At 37.9% G+C, this 22,797-nt stretch overlaps 1 protein-coding gene across 4 annotated transcripts; it reads right to left on the bottom strand.

Moving 5' to 3' along the window:
* Positions 1-3,653: 3,653 nt before the first annotated feature.
* Positions 3,654-20,430, bottom strand: LOC134668140 (uncharacterized). 4 transcript variants are annotated; one of them, XM_063525652.1, is made up of 6 exons: positions 20,325-20,430; positions 14,160-14,494; positions 9,687-9,701; positions 7,374-7,531; positions 5,843-5,932; positions 3,654-5,138 (listed from the first exon to the last, which is right to left on the bottom strand). In XM_063525652.1, the coding sequence occupies exons 2-6, from the start codon at positions 14,308-14,310 to the stop codon at positions 5,052-5,054; spliced, it is 501 nt and encodes a 166-aa protein (XP_063381722.1). In that variant the 5' UTR covers positions 14,311-14,494; positions 20,325-20,430; the 3' UTR covers positions 3,654-5,051. The 4 variants fall into 4 exon arrangements, with proteins under 4 accessions (XP_063381722.1, XP_063381724.1, XP_063381723.1 ...); XM_063525654.1 differs by having other exon boundaries at positions 14,160-14,511; positions 20,325-20,425; XM_063525653.1 differs by having other exon boundaries at positions 14,160-14,481; positions 20,325-20,425.
* Between the last annotated feature and the right edge of the window lie 2,367 nt (positions 20,431-22,797).

Below are 22,797 nucleotides of genomic sequence, written 5' to 3'. Positions count from 1 at the left end.
CTCCGCGTAGAGCCGAAGGCCCGAAGCGTCCGGCAGGTTCGAACAGAGAACAATGGTTAAGTGTCTTAATTGCGAAGGCCGAAGGCCGAGCTCCACGTAGGGCCGAAGGCCCGAAGCGTCCGGCAGGTTAATGCTCGAACAGAGAACAATGGTTCAAGTGTCTTAATTGCGAAGGCCGAAGGCCGAGCTCCGCGTAGGGCCGAAGGCCCGAAGCGTCCGGCAGGTTCGAACAGAGAACAATGGTTCAAGTGTCTTAATTGCGAAGGCCGAAGGCCAAGCTCCGCGTAGAGCCGAAGGCCCGAAGCGTCCGGCAGGTTAATGCTCGAACAGAGAACAATGGTTAAGTGTCTTAATTGCGAAGGCCGAAGGCCGAGCTCCACCCGAAGCGTCCGGCAGGTTAGTGCTCGAACAGAGAACAATGGTTAAGTGTCTTAATTGCGAAGGCCAAAGGCCGAGCTCCACGTAGGGCCGAAGGCCCGAAGCGTCCGGCAGGTTCGAACAGAGAACAATGGTTCAAGTGTCTTAATTGCGAAGGCCGAAGGCCGAGCTCCGCGTAGGGCCGTAGGCCCGAAGCGTCCGGCAGGTTAGTGCTCGAACAGAGAACAATGGTTCAAGTTTCTTAATTGCGAAGGCCGAAGGCCGAGCTCCGCGTAGGGCCGTAGGCCCGAAGCGCCCGGCAGGTTAGTGCTCGAACAGAGAACAATGGTTCAAGTGTCTTAATTGCGAAGGCCGAAGGCCGAGCTCCGCGTAGGGCCGTAGGCCCGAAGCGTCCGGCAGGTTCGAACAGAGAACAATGGTTCAAGTGTCTTGATTGCGAAGGCCGAAGGCCGAGCTACGCGTAGGGCCGAAGGCCCGAAGCGTCCGGCAGGTTAATGCTCGAGCAGAGAACAATGGTTCAAGTGTCTTAACTGCGAAGGCCGAAGACCGAGCTCCGCGTAGGGCCGAAGGCCCGAAGCGTTCGGCAGGTTAGTGCTCGTACAGAGAACAATGGTTAAGTGTCTCAATTGCGAAGGCCGAAGGCCGAGCTCCGCGTAGGGCCGTAGGCCCGAAGCGTCCGGCAGGTTAGTGCTCGAACAGAGAACAATGGTTAAGTGTCTTAATTGCGAAGGCCGAAGGCCGAGCTCCACGTAGAGCCGAAGGCCCGAAGCGTCCGGCAGGTTCGAACAGAGAACAATGGTTCAAGTGTCTTAATTGCGAAGGCCGAAGGCCGAGCTCCGCGTAGGGCTGAAGGCCCGAAGCGTCCAGCAGGTTAGTGCTCGAACAGAGAACAATGGTTCAAGTGTCTTAATTGCGAAGGCCGAAGCGCCCAGCAGGTTAGTGCTCGAACAAAGAACAATGGTTCGAGTGTCTTGATTGCGAAGGCCGAAGGCCGAGCTCCGCGTAGGGCCGAAGGCCCGAAGCGTCCGGCAGGTTAGTGTTAGTGCTCAAATAGAGAACAATGGTTCAAGTGTCTTAATTGTGAAGGCCGAAGGCCGAGCTCCGCGTAGGGCCGAAGGCCCGAAGCGTCCGGCAGGTTAGTGCTCGAACAGAGAACAGTGGTTCAAGTGTCTCAATTGCGAAGGCCGAAGGCCGAGCTCCGCGTAGGGCCGTAGGCCCGAAGCGTCCGGCAGGTTAGTGCTCGAACAGAGAACATTGATTCAAGTGTCTTAATTGCGAAGGCCGAAGGCCGAGCTCCGCGTAGGGCCGTAGGCCCGAAGCGCCCGGCAGGTTAGTGCTCGAACGGAGAACAATGGTTCAAGTGTCTTGAGTGCGAAGGCCGAAGGCCGAGCTCCGCGTAGGGCCGAAGGCCCGAAGCTCCAGGCAGGTTAGTGCTTGAACAGAGAACAATGGTTAAGTATTTTAATTGCGAAGGCCGAAGGCCGAGCTCCGCGTAGGGCCGTAGGCCCGAAACGTTCGGCAGGTTCGAACAGAGAACAATGGTTAAGTGTCTTAATTGCGAAGGCCGAAGGCCGAGCACCGCGTAGGGCCGAAGGCCCGAAGCGTCCGGCAGGTTAGTGCTCATGTCTAAATGCGAAGACCAAAAGCCGAGCACCGCGTAAGGTGGAAGGCTCGAAGCGCCCTCATACTAAAATGATTACCTACTTGGGACTTCGCATATTTTCCAAGCTATACCTATAGTGTCAGCTCCGCGTAGGGCCGAAGGCCCGAAGCGTCCGGCAGGTTAGTGCTCGAACAGAGAACAGTGGTTCAAGTGTCTCAATTGCGAAGGCCGAAGGCCGAGCTCCGCGTAGGGCCGTAGGCCCGAAGCGTCCGGCAGGTTAGTGCTCGAACAGAGAACAATGGTTCCAGTGTCTTAATTGCGAAGGCCGAAGGCCGAGCTCCGCGTAGGGCCGTACGTAGGCCCGAAGCTCCAGGCAGGTTAGTGCTTAAACAGAGAACAATGGTTAAGTGTTTTAATTGCGAAGGCCGAAGGCCGAGCTCCGCGTAGGGCCGTAGGCCCGAAACGTCCGGCAGGTTCGAACAGAGAACAATGGTTAAGTGTCTTAATTGCGAAGGCCGAAGGCCGAGCACCGCGTAGGGCCGAAGGCCCGAAGCGTCCGGCAGGTTAGTGCTCATGTCTAAATGCGAAGACCAAAAGCCGAGCACCGCGTAAGGTGGAAGGCTCGAAGCGCCCTCATACTAAAATGATTACCTACTTGGGACTTCGCATATTTTCCAAGCTATACCTATAGTGTGGGCAGGCCACACCTTGCATCATCAGGACTGAGGAGTTGGAGGTCATTTTTAAATGCTAATGCCCCTACTGCCTAATACTTCAAATCCTACTTTTAAGTCAGAAATGTATTAATCTTGGTGGTTAAGGCAGGCAGTAACCCTGCAGGCTGCAGCATCAGACAGAACTGATGAGTTGGGAGGACAATATGTAGCGCAAATGCCTCTACCCAAAACAATGAGCACTACTTTAAAATTGACACATTCGCCAACCTGTCGGTTATGGCAGGCAGTAACCTTGCATCATCACGATCCAGGAGTTGGAGGTCATTATTAAATGCAAGTGCCCCTGTCCAATACTTTAAATCCTACTATGAAATCAGAACTTTATTAATCTTGGTGGTTAAGGCAGGCAGTAACCCTGCAGCATCAGAACTGATGACTTGGGAGGACAATATTAAACGTAAATGCCTCTTCCTAAAACATAGAGCACTACTTTAAAATTGACACATTCTCCAACCTGTCGGTTATGGCAGGCAGTAATGTTGCATCATCACGATCGAGGAGTTGGAGGCCATTATTAAATGCAAGTGCCCCTGCCTAATACTTAAAATCCTATTCTAGTATCAGAACTGTATCAATCCTGGTGGTTAAGGCAGGCAGTAACCGTGCAGCATCAGAACTGAAGAGTTGGAAGTCAGTAATAAGTCACTAAGGATTTGTTTCATAGCAACAATAATATAGTTAAACTAGCAAGTCTGTAATACTCTCGGTTATGGTAAGCAGTGTTTCTGCAGCATCAGGGTTTAAGGTCCAGGGTTGAAAATATTATAAAAAGTCATTGTCACCGGGACTTGATACGGATGCCAAATTTCATCGAAATCGGTTGAGTAGAAGTGGTCGAAAAATCGATTGCAAGATTTGAAGCACATATATATATATATGTAGATATATACAAAGAAGATACGGGGTCAAGCTAAATAAAACCGTTTAATAAAAATGAGCGTGTTATAATAAGTTATTTAGGAAATATTCATCTCAGAGCGTCGAGCGCTGAGATTTGTAAAAATGTTAATTAATTAATCCAATTTTATGCCGCGGGCTTTCCTGTATTCAAATGTTTCTCTTTTAATTTTTAACGCTTTCTTTTTCATTACACAACTGGCCATAAAAATCAGACGCCTGCGATGGGCAGGGTATGTGTTACGAATGGACGAGGATAGAGTGCCTACCCAAACACCTTCTAGAAGGCCGACCGGAGAGCCGAAGAGGTAAAGGCAGGCCCAATCTGGTTGGATAGCATACACCAGGACAGGATACGTGACAAGTTGGAGAAGGAAAGCCACGAACACACACACACACTCACACATACATTTCACATAATTTTTGAGTTATGTAGATTTAATTTATCCAACTGTTAAGTACATACTGTTTTTGTTAAGCCCCAAGACACAGGCTCAGTCTAGTTTGGGGCTTACCAGACATCTCCTGTGCATGTACTGTGTTCCCAATTATTATCAATAAATTATTCTTATTCATATTCTTAAAAAAAAATAACGGACTGGAGAGATTTGCCTGACCAGCCCAACCGCGACTGCATTGCCTCAGATAATGATACCCAACCGGCAATGGCGGGATAAACTGGATTTCATGAAGGAGTAGCCACACTATCACTAAGAAGTTCGAGATCTGTAGAGAAATTGGGGAAAGATTTCGCCTATAGTTCGTTTATTTTAGCATTAGAAAGAACTCCACAGAAGCAAGCGTGCAGTTTTTATCAGGCTCGTTATTTGTTAATAATTATTGAATTATCTAATGTAGCATGGTCAATACATATAATTTACTTCAAATTATTACCGCTAAAAGTGCCGGATTTGGAACCACAAGCTTACTTCTGCGAAGTTCTTTCTAAAACGAAGTTCTTTCTTCTTAAAAAAACGGACTATAACTGTGGGACATGTTTGCTCCAAGTCATAATAAATATGAAGTCGACGTTTATATATATCTCTCTTGACAAGGTTTTTGCATAAGTTATCTCTGTGTAGGTAAGTGTAAATAGATAAGGCTTTCTCAATTTTAAGAATGTGCAAGTACACAGCGGATGATAGACTCTCCAAAAGTATAGTTAAACTATTCGAAAATCTTATTTAACCATGATGAGATATAAGTAATACGAACAGTCAGTTAAGTATTAAATAAGTAGGCTAGGTACCATATCATACTATTTAAAAGTGATTTTGTAAATATTCAGATTTTTATTATTTATAAAGTACCTAAAACGTTCACCTTTTTCAAACCATAAACGATTTCATATTGCGTAAACCAAAAATGTTTGATTGGATAACATTAAACCTATAATTAAATACAATTAATATAATTATACGATGTCTTATAATTAATTATGATATATTTTTATCTTCAACCAGCCCTGGATCGGGTGGGATGGTCAACGGCTTCGGGGCATGTTTGACGGAATCCATCATTTCCTGAAAATATACATTTATTATTCGTTTTAGAATTAGTCAAATAGGTAATCATACAATCATGATCAGTATAAAACAGTAAGTGTAAATTTGTGGCTGTGGCATAGTATCTGTGTGGCTACCACCAGTTTCGCTATTGAGAATAAATTACGAAAATGATATACCCTACATGTTTGGTACCTACATCGTTTGCCAAATGAAAACAGCAGATAAGTTGAGTCATTTGCTATCTACTCATGTCTAGAAAAAAAAATAGGCCATGGTATTTTTACTGCTGCGCAAGTAAAAATTAGAAATTTTAGGAAAAAATGGCATAGAGCAGAAAAAAAGGTGCGTAAAATTAAAAATTTCTAGGTCTGGGAAGATAGCAAATGACTCAACCTATCTACCGTTTTAATTTGGCAAACGATGTACCAAATTCGAAACGATGTATCAATTTAATTTCATTTTGATATGCGAGTAAATTACGTAGACGTTAGTGTATATGCCAGTTTTGACATTGTCTATGATAGTACGGGTACTGAACAACTCCGAAACTGCGTTATTAAAAACCTAATTAGCTGTGTGCACTTTTGACTAGTTGTTTGTATATAGGTAGTATTTCACTATTTTTGATTTTCTCTCATTGCAAAAGGCAACCAGTTTTTTTAACAATAAAGTGTAAGTGTAAGATATTTATGAAATTTTTAAGGCCTATGTTAACTTACATGTTCCGAGTCGAGTCCATCCATTTGTTGGAAACACCTGGTCATTCTCTGTGCCTTCTTTTGCGCAGATGCCGCCCTTTGTTGCAAAATCTGTAACGTACATAAGGTACCTGTATATTTATTTTAGTATACTCATTTAATATTAGTCAAGGTTAAATTCGTTTCTTTAATTATTAGGGAAACCTTAGCTAAAGAATGATTAAAAGCAATTTTTATTTACATGAAGGTGGCAACAACATCGTAATTTAAAAGGACGTCATTTAACTTCTCCTCGATTCAGTCACTTGATCCAAATGTCAAAATGAATTACCAAACTAAGAAACAGAAAAAAATCAAATTCCACACCTCTTCGCCTCCTTCCATACTGTTTGGCTTTGGCCAGTTTACCAGGCAGACTGGTGTTTTACTGTAGGAATTTTAATTAGCGTTAAAGGTGAGGCATAGGTGTACTTTGACGTAGGTCGAACTTAAATTTTTTCTTACCTGCATGCTGCCTTCTCTGTTCGGCTTTGGCCAGTTTGTCAGGCAGACTGATGTTTTACTGCAGGAATTTTAGCGTTTGAAGTGAGGCAAAGGTGTGCTTTAGCGTACGTGGAACTATAAACTTTTTTCATCTATTGTCTTCACTGTTCGGCTTCGGCCAGTTTGCCTTCCATGCCAGGCAGACTGATCTGTTGCTGTGGCGGCTGAAGCAGGCGGTGTATGTAAAGACAATTGTGCGTTGATACACATTTAACTAATCTAACAATTGTAACCTTACCTTCTCTGTTCGGCATCGGCCAGTTTGCCCTCTACTTATGTCAAATGGACTGAGCTATTGCTACAATGGCTAAGGCACATAATGTAAGTTCGACGAAGATGAATATTGTGTTGATGAGAAAACTTAAACACGTATTTACTCTTTTTACCTCTTGCCTTCTCTGTTCGGCTTCAGCCAGTTTTCCATTTATGTCAGGTTTCCATTTTTGCTGCGGTGGCTGCAGCAGGCGTTGCAGGTAAGTTTGTGATTGTTCTACGAACTCCTCTTACAAAATAAACTAAAGCATTGCTTAACTCCTCACCTGTTGTCTCCTCTGTTCGGCTTCGGCCAGTTTCTCCTCTATGTCAGGCAGGCTAATCTCTTGCTGCAACGGATGCAGTAGGTGTTGCAGGTAAGTTTGCGATTGTTCAATGATCTCTTCTTACAAAATAAACTCAAGCATTGCTTAACTCCTCACCTGTTGTCTCCTCTGCTCAGCTTCGGCCAGCTTTTCCTCTATGCAGTCTTGCTGCAGCGGCTGCAGCAGGCGCTGCAGATAAGTTTGTGCGGATGTGATTGTGATTGTTCAACGAACTCTTCTTACAAAATAAACTCAAGCATTGCTTAACTCCTCACCTGTTATCTCCTCTGCTCAGCTTCGGCCAGTTTTTCCTCTATGTTGGGCAGGCTAATCTCTTGCTGCGGCGGATGCAGTAGGTGTTGCAAGTAAGTTTGCGATTGTTCAACGATCTCTTCTTACAAAATAAACTCAAGCATTGTTTAACTCCTCACCTGTTGTCTCCTCTGTTCGGCTTCGGCCAGTTTTTCCTCTATGTCAGGCAGGCTAATCTCTTGCTGCGGCGGCTGCAGCAGGCGTTGAAGGTGCGGTGGAGGTGTCTCTGTCCGTTGATGTGCATCGAACTCTTCCAATGGGATTTCGAAGGCAATTGCTGGAAAACAATACGAAGAATGTGATCATATTGGAAACATATATTTTTTTAGGGGATTAAATGTTCCGAATTAAAATATAGAAACATTTAGAGCACAACACGATCTGATGATAAATCTATCTGAGAGAATCCGAAGAAAAATACTAAGTTATATTAACTGAGCTATGACATGTATGACAATTCGAACTCATAACCGTCAGAGTTAATTATTATAACATCACGATCATTATAAAAAATATATAATATAAGGGATCCCTTCTCATACAATTGCGACTTAACCCAGAACTTAAAATGCTGGACTGTAGGTAAAAGTTGAAATACTTAACAAAGTTTTCTAATTAAAGTGTCCAGAATTACATTAGCCGGTATTCTTTGACAATGAAAAATTAACTACTTAGATTTTCTCTCAAGCGCTGCCTCAATAGCGGTACTTAGTCGATTGGAAATAAAAAATGCACCGCGATTAGAGTTGAAAGGATTTACGCGAGCGACTCTATAGGGGCCTTTTAGCGCAGTGAATTTTAAAGTTCTATTAGTTTAGTGTTAGTTGTATATTTTGTAGTTCTATTGTGATTTTTTTTGACATGTGTTATTTTGACATTAAAGAAATTGAATTTGAATTTGAATTCGAATTTAGAACTCTGTAGTTTGCAACTGTTTCAGTGAGGTTTTTGATTGAGTTCGATAGTGTCTGTTCAGTTGTTGAAACAACCCCACTCGCAGTATGGATTCATTTCACTTTTGGGTGGATAATTTTCTTTTGTTTTTTATTGCTCATTGCTTGAATGGTTTAACAACAAAATAAACAACACAGACGGCACTATACAATTAAAATATGAGATTCTATATTAAGGATCAAAGTGCGTTCTTAGTGCAAATTATTACACTTATAATATTTATCAAAACAGTGCCAATAAAGAATATATTATTATTAAGTATTTATCTACATAAGAGTATTTAACATAATAAACAGAAACAGACACCATAAAAACAGCTACCTAAACACATATTAAAATATTTTCTAAAGGATATCTAATAAATATATTCTAGTTAAAGTAACATTGTTTTTTCCTAAAGAATGTTACGAAAACGTACAAAATGTAATATAAAATAAAAAAAAGCTTCGCCGTAAAATAGATACTGAGGTATTTAAGTACATTTTTAAATAAGCGTTATGAGCTTAAACGATTAGAAATAAAAAATACAAAGTGATTAATTATGACTAAGGTTTCGTTTCAAGTGCTTTTCGTACCGCAACGTTACCGCAAACGTTGTAAATTGAGGACGCTATTAAGGCCCAGCCATACAAATGAAAAATCCAGAATTTGCCACTGAAATTTGAACCTATAGTGTAGGGAATACGGTTAATTTTAGTTTTTAGAAAATTGAATGAAACAAAACAAATGAAACTCTGTTCTAATTGAATATGATTTAAATTTCATCGAACTGAATAAGTACTTTAGGTAAGACCTTGGGCCTTAGGAGGATAAATTATGCAAAACAAGTTGATTGTCTTTTATTGTATTTTAACACAATTACCATTATTGTTGCCATTTTTAGGAGTCCGTACATTAAAAGGAAAAAACGGAACCCTTATAGGATTACTTTGTTGTCCAACCGTCCGTCCGTCTGTTTGTCAAAACCCTTAATCTCAGGAACGCGTGGAAGTATGGAGTTGAAATTAAAACCATATACTTGAGTCTACAGCTCCTTAAAGCTGTGAATAAATCAAACTTCTAAGTTGACGTAAAAGAAAGATACGGACGTTTATGCCGAAAAAAACTTATATTTCGGCACTCTCAGGGGAATCAAAATTTATAATTACTTGCTGTCGACCTAGAAGTCCCAGAACTATGAAATTTGACAAGTAATATCATCTTACACTACAAGTATAAAAAAAATTGTTACATTTGTACAGAACCCTCGGTGGGCGAGTCCGACTCATACTTGTCCGGTTTTTTATTTTATTTTATGTAGTTAGTGTCGCAATTTTTGTGTAAACTCGAATCGGTGCATCAAACATTTAGGTATGTATTAATTGATTGTGTTATAAAATGTCAGATTATTTATGACACCGAAAAATAGAGTGCTTCCATTGAAATAGAGTCGTGACGAAGAGAAATATAAAACAAGAGAAGTAATTAGTTTTACTTACGGACACCGGTATGCTCTTAAAATACTGGTTGATTAGTAAGGGGCTTAATATTGAACGAATAAAATTAAATGCGATTCAAATACGATACATACATACATACATTTAGTGATGCATTTTAATGGTTACGTAATGTAATTAAGAAAACAATGAGCGAGAATAATAATAATATAGGTACATTAGGTCCCTAATAGGTTTACCTACCTCATCAGGTACTACCTACCGAATGTGCATGACTTACTATAGATGGTCAAGCAAATATTGTCAGTAAAAAAGGCGCGAAATTCAAATTTTCTATGAGACGATATCCATTCGCGCCTACATTTTACAAATTTGCCGCGTTTTTCTACTGACAAGATCTGCTTGACCAAGTATAGTAATAATAACAAGTGTAAACTTACTCCCAAATCAATGTTTATTCAGCAAGGAGTCTAATTTAAAATACCTAATTATAAACACAATCAATCAGGAAACGCTCAAAGAATACAGATGTAGTGCATTATTGTTTTCCATCGTATTTTCTCGGAAACGTTCGTATTTGTCATGCTACTTCAGTCAACCCCAGTACTTTTCGTACCGAGACTGACTGAAATAGCAAGACACGTTCATACGTTTCCGTGAAAATACGATGGAAAATAATTAAGATCCAACAGGAGTGGTCATTTCTCCATACAAACGTACTCGACTGTTTCCTCCGTGGGTTTTGATGCTAGAGCAATGATTTTTTTCAACACAGATTAATATTGTCAATATATGTGTCAGACAGTTTTGCTTTTTTTGATATATTTGTTTTTTTAGGCGCTAGAGCCCTTCAAAAATGGCCAAAATGGCCTCATAGACTAGACATAAAAATTCAAAATCGCTCTCCTTCTTGATTCGACTGGCAAATCATATTACTTTTTGGCAACCGGGTTTTTTATCCTAATTAGACCCCGCTGAATCCGAATTTGCCGGTTGCTCGATCGAAATCTTGACCGGAAGTGAGATATTTGACATTAAAGATCCCTTTTTTTAGTTTTTCGTAAATAACTCTTAAACGGAGGCGCATAGCAAAAAATGTTCTATTACATAAGTAATCTGCATAAAATTGCCTACAAGAAAGATTCAGTACAATTTTTCGTTAGGATCAATATTCAAAGAGATATTAACGCGGGAAATTTAATTATAATCACTTCGAAGGTCCCTTTTTTTAGTTTTTCGTAAATAATTCATAAACGGCGGCCAATATCAAAAAATGTTGTTAAACGATAATAATCTACATAAAATTTTTAACAAAACAGATTCAGTACACTTTTCGCAGGGATCAATATTTAAAAAGTAATAAAGAGGGGAAAGTTCTAGTATAATGAATTCTAAGTTTCCTTGTTTTTATTTATTCGTTAATAATTTGAAAAGTATGACTCATAGCAAAAAAAATCTTATACCTAAATAATAAACATAAAATTTCCTACAAGAGACATGTAGAACACTTTCCGCTAGGATCAATATTTAAAAAGACAAAGCAGCGGGTAAGTTAATTATAAATAATTTTAAAGTCCCTTTTTAGTTATTTGTAAATAACTCGTGAACGGTGTCCCATAACAAAATAGGTTTTTAAGAATAAATTATCTACATAAAATTTCCTCCAAAAAACATTATGAACACTTTTCTCTAGGATCAATATTTAAAGCGATATTAATGGAAGAAAGTTAATTACAATCAGTTCACAGGTCACTTGTTATTACTTTTTCGTAAATAACTCGTAAACGGTGGCCCTTTGCAAAATAATATTCTACATAAATATGAAACATAAAATTGTCCACAAAAAAGGTTCTGTACACTTTTTCGCTACGATCAATATTTAAAGAGGTATTAACCTTTTAACCGCCAGCAATTTTTGATCGAGCGTGCTCGTGTCGCCACCGACAGTAATTGTACCACGCAGAGTAAGGTTGGCATAGTTACGGGAGTTATAAATGTGCTGTAAAAACCAAATCAGATCTTTGTCTTATTTATCAGACTGTGGCGAAATGAGCTGGATATATAATGTCTTATATATCAGACTCTGGCGGTTAAAGGGTTAAAGGGTGTAAGTTAATTATAATCAATTTCCAGGTCCACATTTTTAGGTTTTCGTAAATGACTCGTAAAATAAGGCTCATAGCAAAATAAGTCCTTTATGTTCTTGTAAATAAAAAATCGGCATAAAATTTCCTATGAAAAAAAACATAATGAACACTTTTCTCTGGGATAAATATTTGAAACGATATTAAAGAAAGAAAGTTCATTACGATCAATTCAAATGTCTCTTCTTTTTAGTTTTTAGGGTTCCGTACCTCAAAAGGAAAAAAACCGGCCAAGCGCGAGTCGGACTCGCGTTGCAAGGGTTCCGTACATTACCCAAATTTCAACAACGTATTTTTTATATGTGAAACGCGAGTGAATTGCCATTAAAAACCCGTAGGGGTCGGTTCAAAAACTAAGTAATGTGTGACTCGCGCTTGACTGCATATTTCTTATAGGTTTTCCTGACATCTATAGGTAAACCCAGTAGTTTCGGAGATAAAGCCCCCCCCCCCCCCATAGCCAAACAACGACCATTCCCCCCCCCCCCCATTTATCCGTTTACGAGTCATTTACGAAAACCTAAAAATAGGGACTTGGAAATTAATTATTATTGATTATTGAACTTACCCCCTTTAATACCTCTTTAAATATTGATCGTAGCGAAAAAGTGTAGAGAACCTTTTTTGTGGACAATTTTATGTTTAATATTTATGTAGAATATTATTTTGCAAAGGGCCACCGTTTACGAGTTATTTACGAAAAACTAATAACAAGTGACCTGTGAACTGATTGTAATTAACTTTCTTCCATTAATATCGCTTTAAATATTGATCCTAGAGAAAAGTGTTCAAAATGTTTTTTGGAGGAAATTTTATGTAGATTATTTATTCTTAAAAACCTATTTTGTTATGGGACACCGTTCACGAGTTATTTACAAATAACTAAAAAGGGACTTTAAAATTATTTATAATTAACTTACCCGCTGCTTTGTCTTTTTAAATATTGATCCTAGCGAAAAGTGTTCTGCATGTCTCTTGTAGGAAATTTTATGTTTATTATTTAGATATAAGATTTTTTTTGCTATGAGTCATACTTTTCAAATTATTAACGAATAAATAAAAACAAGGAAACTTAGAATTCATTATACTAGAACTTTCCCTTTTTATTATCTTTTTAAATATTGATCCCTGCGAAAAGTGTACTGAATCTGTTTTGTTAAAATTTTTGTGTAGATTATTATCGTTTAACAACATTTTTTGATATTGGCCGCCGTTTATGAGTTATTTACAAAAAACTAAAAAAAGGGACCTTCGAAGTGATTATAATTAAATTTCCCGCGTTAATATCTCTTTGAATATTGATCCTAGCGAAAAATTGTACTGAATCTTTCTTGTAGGCAATTTTATGCAGATTACTTATGTAATAGAACATTTTTTGCTATGCGCCTCCGTTTAAGAGTTATTTACGAAAAACTAAAAAAAGGGACCTTTAATGTCAAATATCTCACTTCCGGTCAAGATTTCGATCGAGCAACCGGCAAATTCGGATTTAGCGGGGTCTAATTAGGTTAAAAAACCCGGTTGCCAAAAAGTAATATGCTTTGCCAGTCGAAATCGTTTTGATGAAAAATATGACCAGTCTATCATTGACTATGCCGCAATAAGAGGCGTAGTATTCAAAACTGATATCAATTAGGCAAAAAAGCAATACGGTCCGACACAGATAATTTCATAATCATTGGGATTTCCAAATTTGGTTACGATTGGTTAAGTTTTGGAGGAGGAAATAGTCGAGTATGAAACCTCGATTTTTGAGATTCTTTCGCAGGATTTTTCGCCTTGTCTTTATCGCACTAGTTTTAGGAGCCGCTTCTAGTGTTAGCGAGACGGGTATATTTGCCTAAAATATTTAAAACTCAGCTCCTGTTTCGTCTTAATGCACTACATCTGTAACTGTGGTTACTCAAAGACGTCTGTCAAGTTACACCTTTCACAGGCTTCCCTTGAATTCGTCTGATAATTTATTATCAAAATTGAATAGAAATCTCAAACGCTTATAGGCCAGTTGCTCTTATACATTTGCCAGGCGCTTACACTTCAAATTTCTTCACAGTCAATTTGCTCCGAGACTACTGGACCAATTGAGTTGATATTCACTACTATTTATAAATTTGGGAACCCAAAGATGGATGAACACGATTAAATGAAATTTTGAACTTGGTGGCCATATTTGGGACCTAGAGTTTTAAATCAAAAATATTACTATGCAAATCCGCGAAATATTATTTCGCAAAGCAAAGTAATATTTATAGCCTGCCAACTTAGGCGTCTATACTCTATAGCATTGCCAAAATTGCATTCTTAGAACGACAGGCATACGACCCACAACATAAACAAGTATTAATTTAAAATATAATCACGCAATACTCACGAGGTTTCGGTTTAACCGGCGTTTCTGGCAGAACCACCGTCGGCAAGCCATCGTCGTGGTGCCCATTGGCACCATTCGCCTTGCCGTTGCCATTCGCGGTGCCATTGGCGCCCTCAACTGGCATCACGTTGCCGGACGATCCGCAGCCCATGGTGGTGTCACATAATATAACGAGGTTGTCACTTTTAAGTTTTTTTTTTCAAATGTATCACTGTAAACACTCACTGTATTGTCCAGCTATTCGTTTGGTTAGATAAGCACTAAAAAGTTTTGAATTGTTTCTAATTGATAAAGGTGTGAAGGTGTTGGTTATGTTGAAATACTAGAAAATAGAGCTGAAAAAATCACATAACTACTTACATAAAAAAATACAATATTTAAGGGTGAGGAGGTAGGTATATTTTCAAACTATCTCTTTCTAAATATTTCAATTGAATGAGAAACAATTGCATTACTTATTTTATTTCTAGTTTTAACTTAATTTTTATTATTGTATTATTATGATTATTCTTGTTTATCCATCAAATAAATTTATCTACTGTTTAATTCCGTAATATACGATTCGGTATTAGTTAGTAATTGACAATGACAAGAGGTTTCAAACGGGAACGACGGACACCGAAATAGTTTCGTAATTCGTTTTCAGTATTATTACCAAACTGTATAAATTCATTAAATAGGCACGTTCATTTTAATTTCGCATTTGTGTGTTGCTGATTGAAACGCAAATGATTCAGCTAATAGCAATATCTAATTATGAGTCTAACACACAGCACACATTTAACCCAATCTACATAGAAACGTTCAACAAAGCGTTCCAAATATGAACTTTATAGATGCCCCATTGGCCATCAATACATCAAACTCAAGTAACAAGTGAAAACCGACACCTCAGAATCAGGACACCGCCTAAACCTCATAACCCCGTTTCGAGTCCAATCCATTAGAAGGGGGAGTGTTATTCCGACGAGTCACTTCCTCGGGTAACAACAGGTGATAGAGGCCCTACATTTATCATTATCCTATTCGGTTCTGGGTCAGGCGGATTTCGAAACGTAGCGAAATTTGGGTTTTTGGCAGTTGACCTCTTTTTGCGTTTCTTATTTCGTAAGGGATAATTTTTTAAAAGGGTACAAGGTGCGACAGCTGTACCTTGCCGCAATTTACCCTTTTAGTCCTTCACTTATTTCAAGGAGGTAAAGCATTTCTGTTTCTGCCTCGAGTATACGAGATTTTTAAATTATATAACCTACCGATCATAAATAGTACAGTATTTTTTAACGATATCTTTCTCGTCGGACTTTGATAACTAAACTAAACTTAAATAAACTTTAAACAAACAACTAAACTTTTTAAACTTTTTTTTTTACTTTTTTTGATAAACTTTAGTGAGTTTGAAGAGTTCCTGAAGACAAAAAAAGAAAGTAAGTATGTATTTTTTCTTTGAGTTCTAAAAATATTTACCTGCCTACCATAGTTTTTTGTAGGACGCATACTATCTATCCTCCAAATATTATCAAATCTGATGTAAAAATTGAATCGTCAAAAATCAATGAATTAGTTATTAATTTCGTTTAGTTGTACCAATGTATATATATTGTATGTAAATAAATGATTTATAAAAATGAATTAGTTGTCCAATTAATACACCTTTGCTTTGACTGTATGACTATCAAACAATGAGTTAATTATACAATACCTAATGTTAAATTTCTGAAAACCGTATCTAATGACAGTTATGTGAAGCATACATAAGTGCACCTATCAAACGTAAAGTCCTAACAATTTTGTTTATATTGCCTACCGCTTACTATTCGACCAAACCTATACAACTTCACAAAGAAACTAACCAAAATAATCAAAACTCACATCAAACGATAACGTTAACATCAAAGAAAACCACTGAAGATACAATATTATTTTGCTCGTTTCTCCCTCGAATAAATTGAATCGGGAAATATATCGGAAAACGGCCATTGATTGCATTTCCCTTGTTTATTGGCGACGGCAAAAATGGCGCACTTAGCAATTTAAATCTAGAGAACGGCTGCTGCAGACCGCCATGCTGAATATCTTTATCCTCCTGACACCCAGAAGCAATTGTTTTGTTTTTGAAATTGGAACCCTTAGTAATACTATAAAAGTTCAAAATAGATTTTGGAATATGTACAAAAAATTGTACGCAGGGACTTAGGAGGTCAAGGTTTGGGTTTTGGGGATTCAATGTAGGATTGAGATCTTGATAACAAAAATGTAATCCGACTGTTTATCTCTAGCGTCATCAAAAACTGAGACCTAGCAAATTATTTTGCTATTTAGAACAATGATGTGGAACCCTTCTTTATATGTATAGCCCGTGAGGTAAACTAAACGTCTCAAATTCTTAGGGGCTGTCCATAAATTACGTCATCGATTTTTGACGATTTTTTTACCCCCCCCCCTATAATCATCCAAAAATCATGTTTCAAAGGACCCCATTTCCTCCTACTTCATGCTACCGTCATCCGATGCCCAGACCCCCCTCCCCCTAAATTGAAATGACGTAATTTATGAATAGCCCCTTATCACCTTTAAAATATGTTTTTTGTTATATTTCGAGCTTAACTACGTTTTGTGGTATTAATTAAGGTACTATCTATTTATTTTCGTAGAAAAAAAAACACATGTAAATACTTACAAACGTAACACAGAGTTTAAAAAAATAAAAACCATGTTTAAATTATTTAATCTCACAAAAATGTTATTGGTGTCAGAATCTAAAGGTGTTACCGCTATGAAAGCCTTAGGTTCCATTGTATTAAATTTCCTCAATTCCTTATTGTACTATACCTAGTATCTACTCGTATCTGCTAAATATTTTTAATGATATGCTTATTAAATATCTAATAAAAATATACCTATCTAGATACCTATTAAATATCTAATCGTCGTCAATGGTTCAAAGTTCGAGAATGGAGCCCAAGTAACTTCAACCAATCAAGTACAGTCAAGGAATTTAAATTCCGACCCATTTCGTACTTTGTCACAGTGACAACCGTATGAGGTCTCTAGCGGCTTTCATATTGATTGTCACTGTGACAAAGTACGAAATGGGTCGGAATTTAAATTCCTTGACTGTACCTATTCTATCCATTGGAAGCCGTTTTAGTAAAGTAATTCTGAAAACTTTCATTTCATATTCATGGAAAAAACATTGTTCCTAACCTATTTCGATAATTACTCGCAGTGGGTCAAAGTAATGATATTAAAAATCACGTAATGACTCGTCCATATCTGATAGTGGGTGCTATTATGGCTTTATGACTTTGCTTTGAAATATTGTATGTCGTCACGACACATTGTTTCGTTCTATGAAATGACGATATTTTGTTTACGTACCTAATAGCGTATTTGACTGTATTTAAAATAAAACGGACCCGGGTATGTCCTTAAACCACGTCTAAGACCACCGGTGCACGGGCAGCAGCGTCCCTCAAATTCGGTGTACTCGACTGCGATCGCCAACCCGCCTGCCAAGCGTGGCGATTATGGCATTCACTCCTCCAAAGGCTGAGATGATGATGATGATGATGAAAATAAATTATTTTACACCATGCATGAAATAAAGCACCAGAAGATTAATATAGCAACGTAGATAGCAGTTATTTATAGACACATTTTCTATTGTAAAACCAGTATAAAACTATAAAGGTAATTTGATTGTGACGTCACATGCTAGTATTACATATAAATTCCATAGTAGCAAAATCGTTTTGGTAGTTCGAAAAAAGAAACCGATTTGACTAATAGGTAGGTAACAGTAGTCAAATACCCTATTTAGGTACTTAGTTTTTCCGCTTTTTTGCGCCAAACGGTTGACACATGGTATAATAATATACTCCGCCTGGTACCCTCTTCCCGTCTTTTCTAGGTCACCTGACTGACACAAGGCTACGTCATCATGCGACAGCGCTATATGATAATATGCGATAGCGCTATATATAGCGGCCATGTTATTGTGACGTAGGCTTGAGTCACTCCGGGAAGAGAAGACCATGTTTTATTAGACTATGGGTTGACAGCTTCTGGCATGTCAGAGGGCATTTGTTTTCGACTTATTTCCTTATTAAAGCGACTCAATAACTTAATTCGTTTTATGGTATTTAAATGAAGAATTGAATCTATAGCACAGTGAAAAAATTTGAGTAGTAACAATTAGTAGGGAACTATGAAAGCACCCATGAGGCTGACATGTTCACCGAGTGTTCAAAGCCTGTATAAAAATCGCATAAAAAAACATATTTTCTTGACCTTGATATGTCATCACGCTAAACATTTAACCCCTTGGCGACTAATGCCCCGACCTTCCTTTCACCAAGTGGCGGTTCCCACAGATATTCGCATGTGGCGACCAATCCATAACAGCTGCTGTGCTTGCTGATATTTGTGTGAATATATTAAAAATGGCCGGTCACTCACGTATTTTAAGTAGAAAACGCTCGACATGTTTCACTCCGTACCGAGGAGTGTCAATACGTAAGTGACCCGTCACCGCCACCCGTAGCGCCACTGCTATTACCTAGAGATGCCCAAATAGTGAATTGGCCGAATACCGAATACCGAATATTCGGCCGCTCTTCGGCCGAATACCGAATATTCGGCATGACATGCGAACATTTTGAGTCACAATTATTATGAATACTGTTCGCCGACAAAGCACAACGTTTGCTAAGATATATTTTATGTTGAACAGGATTAATGAATTTAGTTAGAGTCAATCAAATCAGACCCATGATAAAAAAAATATTTTGTAATCAAGAAATGCTCAGAAACGTGCCTTCGTATTTAACTACTTTCCAAGAATACATTTTAAATATTAAATATAGCTAGTTTTTTGTTATCTTTTTGTGTAATTTTTCTGTATTGTGTATTTAAGTACCTTTTGAATACACCAGACTAGTTTTTATGTTGCTGGATTCGTCAATCTATGCGTCCAAATTTAAAACGGCCGTTTTTGTTTTGAGTTCCTAGATCGACGAATCCGGCAACATAAAAACTTTATAAATACCTAGCCCTCTTTTTCAAATACTTGTCGTTAAATTTAAATAATATTTAGCAGTGGCGCTAGTGTGCACGTTGATGGGCTTAATACAACTTTTTTGAGAGTAAGGACGTATGCTATGGCCTAGCTAGTACAGGAAGGTCGCGACAGGATCTCGCCCGCGAGATAGATCCGTCACAGAATAACTAATTGGCATCGCGTAGATTAAACTCATTACCTGCTAAGCTAACGTCGTAGCGCTACACCGTAGCCGTCGTAGCACTTTGTTTCAAGTTTTTAGTTCCTGACAAGGGGCCCGATTCGGATTTTGAAATAGACATCACCAAGATACGATAACGATACCTATGTTTAAGATCTAACCTGTCAAAATTGACATTTGCGCGATTCTGGATATACTCTTGAACGATTTCCACAGGAGATGACTTAGAGATCCAATTCACATCTAATAGATATCTTTCTCTATCTAACGTAAAAGTGACATTGGTTGCCCGAATTGCACTGCAAAAGATATCTAAACTATAACGTATCTAGAATGGATCTAGTACGTGTCGTCTCTTGTGAATATCTTGAAGTTCGAATACGGCAGTAGGAACTAACAAAGAATCCCTACTAATATTATAATAATATGTCGGATGTCTTTGTTTTACATGCTTACTGATTGAAAGCCATAATGCTGAAACCGTTAAACTTTTCAAAATTTTTCGTAAGCTTATCTTATAGATAGGTTAGGTTAGGTTTGTTTTATAGCAATCTTGAAAAGTTACGTGTTTTTGAGAAAATCCAAATTATGACTAACGAAAATGCGAACAAACAAAACATTACGACATTATGACTTAAAACTTTATAGGAAAACATAGAGACCCATTGTAAATGCGAAAGGAACTCTATATGTTAGTACCTCTTTACGCTTAAACCGCTAAACTAATTTAGATTGAATTTAATCATCATTATCATTCCACGCAGACGAAACCGCGGACAAAAGTTAGTATTTTATAAATGTGAAAGTATGTACTTTGAATTTGTCAGTAAACAATATCAATGGTATTATGCATATACATATAACTCACACTTTGTTTTCCAAACCAAAGTCATTAAAAAAATTTTAGTTTAAAAACCCTTTTTACCTCAATTAGATCCAATTATACATTCTCACTCATATTTTTTTACCTAATATAAAAACACATTAACCGAGAATCAAACCGCCTACCCGTGCGGTCGCGGTGCCATCGGCGGCGCAACTACTTCGATTATTACATACAGGTTATATTTTCACCCGAAGCCTTATTTTCTAGTTGATAGTTTATGAAACGACCGGGCGGTTTTGATACTTGTTGCAAAGGAATTCACATTATGGTTTAACTTACTATTGATTACATTAGGTAACATAAGTATGAGAATGCAATGGTAATTATGGTGACGGAGTAAAAAACAAGTACATATTATATATTACTTGAGAACATAAGGTAGCGAATGTCATAAATAGAAATATAAACATCCAAATAATTTATCTAATGATATACACTTAATGTTAGATTATATATTAATTATTGTTTTTGACTCTCCTTTCAAATATTTCCGAGTTACATCTTTAGGTTTATTATTCATAAATTTAAGGGTATTAAGGGGTGGTTATTTAAGGGTCTAAAAGTAAAATATTTCAATGTCCGGATATTCTATTGAGTTGATTTTTTTGCTAATATCCACATATTCAAGTCACATGAGAAATACAAATACTGTATCATCGTTAATTAAACTTGTGATGGCGCCCAAGAGAATCGTGACTAGTCGTAGCGTTTTAACTACAATACTCGTTTGTGTCTAGGTAATTCGCGTGGTCTTATCAATAATATAATCAAATTAAAAAAGAAAAACAACAATAAAAGCTTATACTTACTAAAAAATATCGCCAAATGTTTCGGTCAACTCAATAGTCACAAGTATCAAGTATCGTTCACCGTGCTACATTCAGGACTGGAACAAAGCTCACAATAGGAATTACCCTCACGCGCCTCCATCGGCACTCGCTGCCCTACCCCTTTACAGCTGAAATGACAGGGGAGCCAACGAGTATGTAGGTACTTAAGAGATTTTTTTATTTGAGTGTAGGTAATTTATATATTGGATATTTATAGTCTGTATCTTTAGGTAGTTAAATAAATGTAAACAATGTGTTTTTACATTTTCGGGTACGTGAAACATCTATCAGTAAACCAAGCATATAGAAAACTGGATCTGTTTCTTCATCGTTCTGGCTTTAACCTATTTCATTTAATCGTGTAATGTTTTCATCTACCATCAGATGGCTAAATATTCGATCTAGTTTTAGGTTCTCTACTAGGGCGAATTAGTAGCATTTATTACAACACTAAAATTACTATTGATTAATCAGTTAATCCCGATATATTCCTATGAACAAAATATCACGATTACAGCATCAGGTTCGTTGTTACGTTGAGTAAGTAATATTATCATAGTTAAACTTCTGTAAGTTTTGGCACATCGAGTTAAATTAATCGACTTAAAGAATTTTCTGGCCCAATAAAATACCTAGGTAATTGTGGATTGTTTACATTCTTTTAAATCCCTAAAGATACAAGACTTTTAACGAAGTTATTATTTAAGTAGGTACATATTTTATGTAAGTAGGTAACTAATGTGTCTATCAGAAATATTTATAAATCTAAGCTAAAAACTACGTGCTACGTGAAATTTAAGTACATGGCAAAAAAATATTGTGGGTCGAATTTTCAATATTTCAAAAGTCTGTTAGATACTTTAACGATTCCGCATAGCCCTATAGCCGCATAAATTAAATAGTCGTACCATGAGCCTTACCCCAACAAGCTTACCGACTAAAAAATTCAACATTCTCATATTCTCTACACCATTTGTCACGGCAATATCGTCTGTGAGGCAAAGATATGATTTACATTTTCGCAAGCAGTTTATCCTCTTTCGGGCAGAATATTTTATTGCGCCCGTTTTCGGAAACATGTCGCCGTGTGTAAGGTGTAATCGGTTTAGTATTGTGTGGTGATATGATTGTGGTGTCGTGTTTTTGTACCTATGTTAAAAATAGAGAGCTCGCGGAGATTTTCATGTCTTTTAACATCTTATTATATCAATAGGTAGGTTTTGTAAGAGTTACCTAAGCTACTTACACGAACCTACCCCGCCGCCTTACAATACAATCGAGGTTACCTACGCCTTCATTTTACATTTTAAAACATTGTGAAATAACATGAATTTTGAACGTACGTACCCAAAGGGTAAAACGGGACCCTATTACTAAGACTTCGCTGTCCGTCCGTCCGTCCGTCCGTCCGTCCGTCCGTCCGTCCATCCGTCCGTCCGTCTGTCTGTCACCAGGCTGTATCTCACGAACCGTGATAGCTAGACAGTTGAAATTTTCACAGATGATGTATTTCTGTTGCCGCTATAACAACAAATACTAGAAACAGAATAAAATAAAGATTTAACTGGGGCTCCCATATAGCAAACGTGATTTTTGACCAAAGTTAAGCAACGTCGGGCGTGGTCAGTACTTGGATGGGTGACCGTTTTCTTATTGCATTTTTTTTGCTTTATGGTACGGAA

The sequence above is a fragment of the Cydia fagiglandana genome, chromosome 10 (assembly GCF_963556715.1).
Source record: "Cydia fagiglandana chromosome 10, ilCydFagi1.1, whole genome shotgun sequence".
NCBI lineage: Eukaryota > Metazoa > Arthropoda > Insecta > Lepidoptera > Tortricidae > Cydia > Cydia fagiglandana.
Note: the sequence above shows the minus strand (reverse complement) of the source record. Positions and strands in the feature narration are given on the sequence as shown.

Coding starts and splice junctions, on each gene's coding strand:
- LOC134668140 (XM_063525652.1), bottom strand. CDS start 14,310: ATGGGCTGCGGATCGTCCGGCAACGTGATGCCAGTTGAGGGCGCCAAT. Junction 5,933..7,373: donor CCGAACAGAGGAGACAACAG/GTGAGGAGTTAA, acceptor TGTACGTTACAG/ATTTTGCAACAAAGGGCGGC. Junction 5,139..5,842: donor ATGGACTCGACTCGGAACAT/GTAAGTTAACAT, acceptor GTATATTTTCAG/GAAATGATGGATTCCGTCAA.